Source organism: Amphiura filiformis, chromosome 14 (assembly GCF_039555335.1).
Source record: "Amphiura filiformis chromosome 14, Afil_fr2py, whole genome shotgun sequence".
In the NCBI taxonomy this organism is placed as follows: Eukaryota; Metazoa; Echinodermata; class Ophiuroidea; order Amphilepidida; family Amphiuridae; genus Amphiura; species Amphiura filiformis.
Genome location: NC_092641.1, coordinates 22505497 through 22518391, shown reverse-complemented (window position 1 = coordinate 22518391; position 12895 = coordinate 22505497). Strand labels below are relative to the sequence as shown.

The following is a 12895-nucleotide window of genomic DNA, read 5'->3' as shown; positions in this document are numbered from 1 at the left end:
TACAGGCGAAGCATACTCAACAGTGGGACGAACATATCCCACGTACACAGAAACAAGGTCCTCCACGGGTACTCCAAAACGCTTCAGTCTGCTTAGCATGTAAATTCTGCGACTGCTTTTAGAAATCATACTGTTGACTTGTAAGTCCCAGCATAGGTCTGACTGAACAGTAAGGCCTAGAATCTTGGTTTCATTCACCAACTCAAGCTTTTTTCCAGCAATAACAAGATCAGGTGGGTTGGGCGGCTGCCTTTTGAAGCAGATTTGCATAACCTTACATTTGGAGGGATTAAGCTTGAGGTGGTTCATGTTGGCCCAATCATCCAGGTTCTGGACATCCAAATCTATCTGAGAAGGCTGGTTGGCAGGACGGACTTCCGCAAGGCTCAGGTCGTCGACATACTTGAAGCTGCAAGCTTTGGCATTTTCAGAAGCATCATTGATAAGAGCAATAAAAATAATGGGACCCAGTAAGGTGCCTTGTGGCACGCCACATGAAAGAGTCTCCCACTCAGATAGTGCAGATTGATATTGCACTCTATGACGCCGGGATGTGAGGAAATTGGCAATCCATGGGATGAGCTCACTTCTAACACCAAGGTTATACAGCTTCTGTATGGCCAGGGTGTGGTCGACATAGTCGAAAAGCCTTGGAGAAGTCCGTCACCACCAACGCATCGACTGTGTTAGCTTTATCAGTACCCTTGTAGAGCACATCGAGAAGTTCTATCATACAGTGAGTAGTTGAGGATCCTTTAATGCTCCCATACTGATTACGATCAATTGAGCTGGAAATATCCTCAACTATCCATCTGGATACAAAACTTTCACTGACCTTAGCCAGAAGAGCAGTTAGGGAGATAGGCCTGAGCTTAGCACTTGTTGCTGGCATTTCTTTAGGGATAGGCACAATAGTGGCATCCTTCCATATTACCAGTAGCACGAGTTACCGATGTAGCACGAGTTACCATAGCCCACTTCCCCCTGTACCAGCAAAGGTAATGCAAAATCTACCACTTGGCAGCAATAGAGGATCTCCCAACTACATGAATATGCATTTATATGTGACCATGGTATTGGTAACTATTTTTTTTTTTTTTTTTCGTTTTCATAGCACTAAATATGGCGTAGCACAAGTTACCGAAAGATGCATTTTTTTATATATTTTCAAAATGTTGGCAATTTAATTGATGCCACTTATTATTTTCCTTCTACTAGTAGTGCCTTGAGTAAAAATAAGAAATTAATAATACAAAACACTATCCATCACATAATAATGACCCATTAAAAACTGTAGCACGAGTTACCAGTAGCACGAGTTACCGATGTAGTACGAGTTACCATAGCCCACTTCCCCCTGTACCAGCAAAGGTAATGCAAAATCTACCATTTGGCAGCAATAGAGGATCTCCCAACTACATGAATATGCATTTATATGTGACCATGATATTGGTAACAGCTTTCTAGCAGCAGTGTAGCCAGTGTGTGGGGAAGGGGCAGCCTGCCCCATGACAAACTAGAATTATGCAGTTCGTAATTAAGGTGCCCATACACACACACACACACACAAAAATGTGTAAATAACAAAGGTTTGTAAATAAAACATAATATGCAATATGCAAATAAGCTCATTAATATTCATAAATATGCAAATAACATGACACAAATTTATACAGCACATCAGGCCACCATATCCAACCAAACCAAGTTTGAAGTTGATTGGTTATTGTGTTTATAATGCTGCAAAGTGGATTAATGAAAATGTAGGCAAAATTTGTAAATAAGCTCATTAATATTCATAAATATGCAAATAACATAACACAAAACTACACAGCACATCAAGCCACCATTATTCTATCACCATACCGGTACCAAGTGTGTAGTTATTGTGTTGGAGCTGTACAGTGGATTAATGAATTTGCTTCCACCCAGACAGCCAAACAAAGAAAGAAAGAAACAAACCAACCAGGCAACCACACATGTGTGGGGGCCAAAAATTAAAGAGAAAAGTGACCTCCTGTCGCAGGAAAATTAAAGTAAAAATATGGAAGGCAAAGATAGAGATAAGATTCAAGGAGCCAGTTTCCACCCCGATCATGTGCCAAAATAGTGTAAATTTATTTATACCAAATTTTTGCACACACCAATAAAGTCCTTTTTTTTAAAACCTCAAAGACTTTACATTGTACAGTCTCTCTAAAAAAACATGCTATTTAGCATATATCCCACTATCAATACCTGGTCAAAATGATGCAACCAAAATTTTAGCCCTCCACCCCTAGGATCTAGCCTAAGAACCAATCAATTAATATGGGCCTCATGGAAGAACAGAGGATACCTTAAAACATCCACTGAATGAGTAACTGAGGCAAAAGATGAAATAAAACAAACAAAATAAATACTGGAAATCCTGAGATTAACAGCCACAGTGACATTGTTGATACTGAGATTGGTATAGTTCTGAGATTTGTATTGGAAATTGGTTTGTTGTTGAGTGTAATGAGGCTCATTTTCCAGCTTAGTGAAGTGATTGAAATCGGGCAAACTAGAGTATTTGCACCAAGCAGGAAATGGTCTCAACCAAAAGATGACCAAACATTCTATAACTCAGAAAGCAATTTTTAAAAAACTTACAGAGCAAATAACCATGAACATTACAAGTTTTGTGAGGGAATTTAGAGTCAAATAACATGGAAGTAAAAGTTTTATCAATTGTTGACTGTTCAATTTAACTGTTTAAATTTAAGCCCTAGAATAAAATATCCAAACAGGATCAAGCAAGGCGTATGTAAGGCTGGGATGTTTGTATGTAATGTGTGTGGTACATTGTATGCTGGTACATACACTGAATAGTGTTATTTGTACATAGATGGGTTATTTGGGGGGTTATTTGTACATAGATTGAGTTATTTGATCATTACACCAGTTGTTGAGGAATTGTTATAAAAAAAAAAAATTGACATTTAGATGAACAATACCATTTTATATATGGCTGGACAAACTGTAGCACGAAAGTTACCGTAGTACGAGTTACCATGTTTTTGCCAGTCAATGTAAAACTATGAGGGGCACAACTTTTTAAGGTATACCAAAACAAACCTTATTATAGCAATTACTTATCATATAATCAATAAGGCTTTAGTGTTTTTTGTTTTAGCACACCATCAAAATAAAAATGAGTGATTTTTAAGCATGTCCTCTGCTAAGTAGCACGAAGTTACCGATTTTACAGCTGTCCCATACATACAAAAGTTGATATCCTGAATTAGCAATACTATGAGGATCTAGCCTTGAATGTTGGGTATTAAAATACAAAAAATACAGATTCCAATCCAATCAATTTAAAAGCTGGAGCACAAAGTATGTAAAAGGACGCCATAAAGTGTAGCACGAGTTACCGTGGAATTGCCCATATGTAAAACACATTTTCGACCAGGGTCGACATGTGACTCATTCCCCTTGATCATGTCACATATATGCAAAAAAGGATTTACTACTTGAAAATTGCCCCTGTTTTTCAGGAATTGCAAATCCCAGTGAACCAGGAGCAATGTTTAAGACCATATTGCTTCTGGTTCCAGTCCGCTTATTTCAAGGCTTGAGTGAAACTGATCAAATTTGTTTGGTCAAAAAACACTCAAGATATAGGACTACAGACTGGCTTTTCCTGATTCTTAACAGAGTGATGTGTGTGTTTCTAGTATGTGCATGTAGAGTGTAGCAGGCATAATTTACGAGGAGTCGTCAGTTTTCCTGGTGTCGCGCTCACAAATGTGTGATGACTCTATTATTCATACACTCTTATAGATAGCGAGAACATATCAGAGCAAATGTTACAGATCTTTTGCACTGATATGTTGATGGTTCTTATATGCTCTTCCGCTGCTGGGCTTGTGCATTAGATGTATCAAAATCTCAGTACGCGTGCATGATTTTGTACAATTTTACTCCCAACAAGTAATATACGTAAGTATTAACCTGTAAATGAACCAGGATCTATCTGTGTTAAGTATGCATAATTAATTTTTGTGGTGAAGCCTAAACACCCTGTAGACCAGGATATTAAAAATATTTGCTTTTCTGTAATCCGATTCATTCAACAGATATTTTTGAAATCATTTTGTATAATTTGATTGCAGTTAACAGAAAAATGACAGAAGCAATGGAAGCCGACATGTCTCCTGAACAGGCGCAAGCAGCAAGCCAGAGGGTAAGTACATGACAGTGGGCTATTTAAGTTGAAATCCATACACCCTATGGAAGACACGACCTTAATCTCACACACAGGGGGTGTAGATTGCATTGCAAATGGAGTCACCCATTCAGATATCCCCTTTTGAAATTCACACTTCTTGTGTGGAAGATTAAGGAGATGTCTTCCATAGGGGTGTATTGATTTCAACTGGAACAGCCCAACTCACCGTTTTAGTGTGATATCAAAATTGAACATTGCCAGGTCACTACTCCTCATTCGAGAAAAATCTTTTTGGATTAAACAAAGAAGTCAAATTTTAATATTTTGTCAATTTTTGGAATTAAGTGCCAAATATATGCATTTTTAGGGTGTTTTTTGTATGCTGTTCAATAATTTTCAGCCAACATGTTTCCTGTTCTGTTTTATAAATGTTTACCAAAAAGTAATTACCCCCTTCATTATGATATAAAACTCAAAATCTATGCATCAAATTTAAAAACTGAAATAACAAAAGCAAACCCAGGTTCTGAATGAAAAAGATGCATTTTCAAAACTTACACAAATAAGCTACTCAAGTCAGTCAGTGTACCATTACATTCTCTCCATGACTGGTCAAGAATGACCCGCGGTGATCAGTAACAACCAGGCACTCTAGCAACAAAAGCAACATTTTCATTGGGTTTAAGTGCATTCAAAGGGTCACCATGACAACAAATTTTGGGCTGCCTATTAAGACAAATGAGGTATCAAAATTTGAAAAGCAAAACTGGGTTTCCTTTAGCTATTTCAGTTCTAAATTTTGATGCATAGATTTCGACTTTTTGGTAGGATAAGGTGTATATTACCAATTACAGAGATTTTAAACATAATATTTAGTAAGATTAAAAAGTTTTTTGATTCGGCTTGTGGTTGTTCGGCTTGTATCCGCACTCCTTGTGAGATGGGTATAGACAGCCAAAACTAGCAAATTTCCTCACTGTCCAGATCCAACCCATTTTAAAAAAAAATATATGCATAATTTACTGTATTTTTTCTGCAGGAAATGAAGCGGCGAAGGCAACAACTCAAAGAACAGTCTAAGAAGAAAGGCCAAACCAGGTGTGGACCCCGCATCAAGCATGTGTCGCGTCGCGCATCGGTTGCCCTGGGTTACTCACCAGTGAAGTTCACAGAGGAGGATTCGTTAGCGATGTCGGCTTTTGCTCTTAGTGCTCTGTCCCCCGATGAGAAGAGGAAGCTGTTGGATCCAGGGAGAGCTGAAAAAGGTAACATTTTGATCTCTATTGGTGTATGATTTCAGAAATTTGTAAAAAGTTTTCAAGAAACCAAACATGATGATGAATGATGTGTGCATTATTGATTTGGTTGTATATACCGTAAAACCTTGTCTACAAGCATATAGTGTGTTTTTGATGAACGCTCAATTAAAACGAAACAGTGGTAAATTTGCCAATACAATAGATTAGTCTTACAATAGTACTTGTTTGTATATTTTTGTATCAGTAATTAATTTGCGCAAACTTGAAAATATTACAATTTTGTTGATGGAGGGTGTCTGGATTAATTTAGCTTTCATCAAAAGCACTACATGTATATGCTTGTAGACAAGGTTTTACGGTATAATGCTCATTATTATGGAAAGATATTTCAACCTCATGTCAAACCCCCCAACCTGGAGGCTACTCTTGGTCTGGCATCTACCTGTCAGTATGTCTGCCTTGTGTGGCCCTACCAGGAGTTCTGGACTCACAATGGGTTCACGAAAATTATTAGTCCCTTGTTTTTGCTCGTTTTGTTTTTCGTCTTTTGTATGTCTTGCTCGTCCTTCTGCCTTAATCATTGCTGCTGCTGTTTTTTTTTGGGTTTTTTTTTGCCTTACAAGGACCCCAATGGAATTATACTTTCTTCTGAAGGCTTTTTGGGCTATTTTTGACCTACTCATTGGTATATCTTCCATTATCACATCGTGCAATAGTTTATTCTGGTACCCTTAATTGCGTATATGTGACCATCCAGCACAACTGAGCCCTGGAGTCGCCAATCATCATTTTTGAGATATTCAACCAAAATATTCTGCTTGAAATTAGCTTTAAAATGATGTATATCATGTCTATAGTACTTGACATTTAAGTAGTGAAAAATCAATAAAACAGTCAATAAATCCTTTGTTTCCTATTGTTTATTGTTAAGTTCAATGGAGCATATCTCAATAGTGGCACTGGCGACATCCGGGCTCAGTTGTGGTGGATGGTCACATATGTACAGTAGATTTTAAGGTGTTTTATCCATAATGTACAATCTATTGTATTTTCTATTTGTTTGCCAGTTTTAGTGTGAATTGAGTGCTCAATAAAATGAAATGAAATGAATGGCATAGTCGGGCATATGAATTTTCAGGCCATTTTGTTGTCCAAATTTACACATTTTTTGTAGCCTGCTTTGGGCATTTTTTAGCCTGTTTTGGGTGTTATAAAAATATAAGGCCGAATACGTGGATTTAGGGTTTCTCTACTCGAAGTCAATTTGTGCCGAAATTCCTTCCCACAATGCAATAAGCGTTTTGCATACCAATAGATACAGTTCGGAGGTTAATCGATATTCTTTGTTATTCAATACGCATATTTCATTGTGTGAAGGAATTTCGGAACAAATTGTCTTCCGGTATAGTAACCCTAAAACCGCGGATTCACACACTCTTTCAGGCAGCTTCCAAAAAAGCCATCCTCATGCCTGTATAGTTCTTCAGGTCATTGCACCAAGCAATCATCCTCGGTGGCACTAACGCCAAGGTTATGTGGCCTATGAGGATGCCATCATATGCACAACAGCAAAATTTCACCAAAAAAGTTTAAAAAAATGTTTCAACCAGGTGTTCCTTCAGCTAACAAAACTTGGAATCCATTTTATTTTTGCTACAGGGAGATGGAGCTCTGATGATGACGGTGCTAAACCAGACGACAGAGATGAAGACTTTCTTCCTGGTAGCGTCAAAAAGCGTTCTACATTTGGCAGGAGGCGCCCTCTGTCTAAAAAGCATCCATTCGGTCCGAAGAAGTTCAAGCCGCTGAAGCGTCTGAAGCCGCTCAAGTCAGCTGGAACAGTAGTACATGTACCCGGTGGACCTCTGACTGTGGTACCACGTCCTCACGTCACACGGCCTACCAATCTTAGTCGTGCTGTAAAAGGTTTAAGGCGGCGCAGATGCGGAGAGTGTGAAGGCTGCTTGATACCTGAAGACTGTGCCACGTGTATTAATTGTCTGTGAGTGAAATGATTTTATTTCATGCACCATTTGATAACCCACCACTAGTGTAATAAAATGTATATCGGGGGAAATAGGGCAATTGGGAATGGGCCTATAAAGCATGGTGATATATAGTGCGCTAAGCACAGGCACAACATCTAGACGTTGATCCACAAGTCTCAGCACACTTTACAGGTTGTCGCTGACCGCTACAGTCCCACATCATTCTGTAAACCATTAAACAACAACACAGGGACTAAGAAGCGCACACCCTAGACATTGCACAATATACCTTCGCAGCCAGGATCAGCTCCCCAAGTTTTGTATGGGTTACCACAAGACTATTAGCCGTAAGTTCCTTGTCCAGGGGAATTTCATTTCAAGCTAACTCAATTTTATGTAACAGCGTACTAACCACCACCGGGGTTTAAACCCGCAACCTCTTGCAGTGCAGTAGCGAAAAGCATTGACGTCACTACCGCACTTCAGATGAACTGTGGTGCAAGTGAATAATAAATAATGTTAAAGTATTGATTTTGATGTTTTGTCATTTTTGTTTGTTTGTGTGTTTGCAGAGACAAACCAAAGTTTGGTGGTCCAGGAACTAAGAAGCAATGCTGTATGTAAGTACATCCAATCAGAGATTTTATAATTATGTGATAAGACACTCTGTACAATTAACGTGCAAACGGCCTATACCGACATGAAGACAATGCAAGAGTCACATTTGTCTAGTCTCGGGCCAGACTGTATGAACGACAAGTGTCAGGACCACATAATTAACTGACTGTGTAGGAGACCAGCCCGAGAGCAGCCGAGAGTCACATTTTCTGTCCTTCCGAGTGTCGCGTGCTTGATCCTATCAATGGTGAAATTAACAGCTTTACTATCAGGTCTCAGTCAAAAAAAAAAAATTGCAACACAGTGATTTATAGTTGCTGACCAGCCAGGTGCCATATCATTCCATAAGCCAATTAACAACAACTCAGGGACTTTGCAGCTTCAAGAGTGCACACCCTAGACATTCCACAATTGACCATTGCAACCAGGATCAGATTACAACGAGATAATTAGCAGTAAGTTCCTCTTCCAGGGGAATTTCAAGCTAACTCCGTTTTTCCATGAGTGCGTACTTAACCACCCCCTGGGTTTGAACCCGTAACCTCTCACACCATAGTTGAATGCTTTTTAACAATTGAGTTAACTTGACTGCTAATGAGTAGGATAATTACAAGAACTCACCATACCAAGAAAACTTGTTGTTTCATTGTCTCTGTTTTTACCTTTTACAGCTATCGTAGATGTTCCAGTATGAAGCACAAAGCACCGCCAGTGGATCGGAGGCAACATCCCAAGTATGGTGGTGGTACAAAGATGGTGACTAGCTCACCCAAAGCTGGTAAGATTTAACCCTCTCTATATGGGTATCGACTGCAGACGACAAGTTTCAAATTTAAGAATTTTAAATTTTCATGACCATATTTGGAATCAGCATGAAAAATACATTACAATTAGTACAAACAAGCCTATTATTGGTTCAGTGGTTCTTAAGATAGATCATGGTATTTTGAGACAATATCTCAATACTTGGGACTTTTTATTTTGAAGCCTATGGCTAGCACGCAGAGTATTAATCTAAGGCAGAATTAAAAATACTAGTTTGTGTCTTACGTCTATGTAAATCAGGCTTCCTACGACCCTTGATTGGTTAGTAATGCGTAAAAGGAAGGTTGATTTATCTGGGGCCGATCGAAAAAAAGAAACACAGAAAATGGCAAAAACTTTGGTACCTTTACAAGGTAAAAAACGAACTTTTCTAGGCATTGTTGACATGGTGCCTCCTACTATAAAGACCTAACGTTTGAGATGGTTTGTATGTTTGAAGGTGCAAAATGAACCATAAGGCACTCTGTTTTACTGCTGCATTCAATTATCACAATACACGTAAACAAACTGCCTCAAACAGACTCAAACTAGTCTTTTTAATCTGTCTTTGATTATAATCAGGAGGGGTTTGCAACACAATCAAAATGATCAAAGTTGTGTGTATGTTCTAGGTTCAAGGGGGTGTGTGAGGTGTGTTTGTGTTTTTATGCATGCATGAGGCATTTCCGTGCATGCATTTGGTGTGAGAATCTACTTGTGCATGATAATATTATGTTGTGTTGGTTTGAATCCCAGGATAGGTGCTATCATGTAGTGCCCTTAGACAAGGCTCATAACCTCTATGGTCTCTCTCCACACACAAAGTTCTGGGATGGTAAAACAAACTCGTTATGCAGGATGAGTTAATTCCGCAGAGTCTGGCCTAAACGCCAAAGGAAAAAAGATGGGCTTTTGTAAAGACAAGAAAAACAAGAATATTCATGGCACTTGAATAGTAAAAACTTTAAAAAGAGTCCACAATATGGTGTGTGTGTTCGCAGTTGGATGGTAAAATCTCAATAGAGTCACGAGTGGTTTGATGTCCAAGGTGGGGTGTGTTTAGGCATGTGGGGTGTACATATGAGCAAAGGAAATCATGTGCTGACAATTAGAACTATTTTGTGGATACTGGACCTAAACGTTTTTTAAAACAATAGTCATTACCTCAAAGTCCAGCAATTTGGGGAAAATGTAAAATTATAAATCAAGAATTTTTAAATACAAAGTATTTGTACGATAAAGAAGTATTTTAAAAACTAACACAAACTCCAAATCTGTTTTCTTTTCCCCTACAGGATCTCTCATAAGTGAACTGACGTCATTTGATAGAGTACTTTATCCACAATCCCATCCAGAGTCCCCTGCAGCTTCTGTTCATTCTTCCCCGGTCTCCACAGCAGGCTCACTGGTACCAGGCCCAAGTGGCACTGGCCCTGTGGTACCAGGGCCAAGCGGCAGTGGCCCTGCAGGACCTAAGATCAAGAGGCCCTCTGCTCCTGTAGTAGCAAAGAGTATGCTGTTGAGGAACAGTAAGAAGAAAGGGGCTATTAAAGAACTGGTAAGGGTTTATGAATTAGAAGACAGTGTTAAAGGTGAACCTCATTGAAAATAAAGTTATATATCAATGGAAAGCTTATGATGTCAGGATATTAAAATTATTTTTCCGATTTTTTGATTGCTAATAAAGCTGAAAAATTAAAAAATGATTGAATTTTTGGTCTTTTTTAAGGCGCCCAAAAAGCACCCAAATCAATCGTCTATGACCTTGGGAATGCTCGTGACGTAAGCTCAGGGTTCGCAGTCACGTGATCCTACTCGGAAACATGTAAACAAGACTTGCTTCCTGTACTTTGCAAGCTGCCCGGCAAGTCTGATTTTCACAATAAAGCTTGAAATTAGAGGAATCTTCAAATTGCTGGTTCCTTCTATATATATTAGAAATAATAGAATTATTGTCAACACATAAATTTTCCGTACATTTTTGACAAAATCAGTCATAACTGGCTGGGTATAACTTGGTAATTGAGTTTGAATTTCTCGCTGGGATCAATTCCATTCGCAAATGCTGCTACCGTTCATGTCATGGACTGAATAAACATGATCGAATAACAAATTAAATAGTTGTTTGTGACATTCCCTATATATTCTTGATTCATTTTAAAATGTCTGATTAAAAAAATATCGTCTTGCAGTAATTAAAAATTTATAAAAACCGCAGATTTCATCAAATCCAGCCCATAAAAGGTTTTCATATTTAGCGTATTGCGGTAATACATTCTTTCCACACAATCGCGATTGAAAGAAACAGATACTCGGGCAGATACTTTATTATAAAATAAATACAATTTAGGCTTTATAGTATGCCGTTATTTGATGGAATTCTGAAATCTGAATAAAATTAAAATATTGTCACTTGTGTCATGATTCTTTAATGATAGTACAATCAGTGTACGGTACTGAAAAAGTGAAACATTCATGTTTTATGGATTACCGAACACGAAGCGTAAATTGCTGCTGAATTGCAGCGACGGATATGCACAAACACAGCGACTCGCTTCGGGGCTTCGTCCTCCGTGTTTCATGGGGTGTTTCAGCAGATTTGATCAATCGTTCCCTTATATTTGGAACATTTACAGGAATAAATTTTGCTGATGAAGTAGCAATAAGTTGGAAATATCAGAATGTGAATATCAAATCGGTCATTTTGTCTGCAAGTTCAGTACAGTCGCAGATACTGAACACTCGGCGTAGTGAGACTCAGTCAGTCACTGAGCTCATCCCGTATGTATCTATACGAGTTCGCCTATCATACATGACCGGCCATGACTGGTTGTAAATAATTAAAAAACCCTGTACATGTACCTTATTCTATTCCTTCATTTTCTCATTGTGATAAGTTCATCTCAACTTGGTGTGACGATCTGTACTGGTAGCACTAGCAGTTGTTTTTTTGTAATCTGTTTTCATTCCGGTTCTTCGGCGAATCTTCGCTCTGTAATATTCCCTATGCATATCGTGGATGGCTTGGCCTATCCCAAATCACTCCGGCCAGCACTTTTCCCATTTTTAAATCCACACACTTTATTCAGGAACTTCATTCTTAATTTGATCATGATATTTCCTTCATGTTATTCTTATTTTATTGAAGATATTTTTCATGTAAAGTAAGTTGACAATGACTGAATTCGTGCATTGGCCCGAGGCATGCCACAGGAATACACGGACATTGTGTTTACAATCAAACCCGAAGTAACTGTGTGTCCCTGGGCTGACGTCATCAACTAAAGCGCTCAATTTGAACGATTTTGTTTTGTAATTTAGGGGGTGCCAATATCCAATCTTTGCATGGAGATTATGTCTAGCCTGGTACGCTATGCAAATAAAAAATATTCTTTTCTGATTCCTGACATCATAAGCTTTCCATTGATATATAACTTTATTTTCAATGAGGTTCACCTTTAAAGTGGATGTATGCTTCAAACTCTAATAAAGGAATCCTAATTTTTAGTTGTCCCCTGCTTAAAATGTTAATGTTGGAAGAATTAAAACTTAAACGTGAAGCTTTTAATAGGTAGCAGTGTTTTAGCTACCTTAAATTCACACATTTTTCACATAACCAGCCAGTGCTTGGTCCCATCATAGCCAGATAAAGAGGTTGGACTGTATTTCAAGTGCTAATGATCAGTAATAGCATGGAAGAAAAAAAAAAACTTATCTCTTTCTTCCATGGTAATAGTAACTGGTTTACCTGCAACTATATTAAAATTGGTCAAATGTGAACTTTTCTCTGATACAGGATCTTCGTAGAGAGAGTCCGAGTCCACCACCACCCAAACTCAAGCTGTCCATCCAACAAGAGCTGAGCAAACACCTCATCAAAATTGACTTCCAGGTATGTGTTATTGAACAGTGTACGGATAGAAACAGTTGAACATTTGGAATGAAAACCAAGCTAGTAGAACCCACTGTCACTGAGAGTACTTCTACCATGGTCGAACAGACGACATATGGGCTATTCTATTTAAAATCCA

General features: G+C 38.4%; 1 protein-coding gene across 1 annotated transcript in view; it reads left to right on the top strand.

Moving 5' to 3' along the window:
* LOC140169286 (uncharacterized) overlaps window positions 1–12895 on the top strand; it is a 69766-nt gene that overhangs the window by 36540 nt on the left and 20331 nt on the right. Inside the window, exons 3-9 of the mRNA XM_072192542.1 lie at window positions 4140–4210; window positions 5235–5460; window positions 7114–7456; window positions 8015–8062; window positions 8732–8838; window positions 10160–10422; window positions 12661–12756. Of these exons, the coding sequence (XP_072048643.1) occupies window positions 4140–4210; window positions 5235–5460; window positions 7114–7456; window positions 8015–8062; window positions 8732–8838; window positions 10160–10422; window positions 12661–12756 (1154 nt within the window). The remainder of the gene's footprint in view (window positions 1–4139; window positions 4211–5234; window positions 5461–7113; window positions 7457–8014; window positions 8063–8731; window positions 8839–10159; window positions 10423–12660; window positions 12757–12895) is intronic.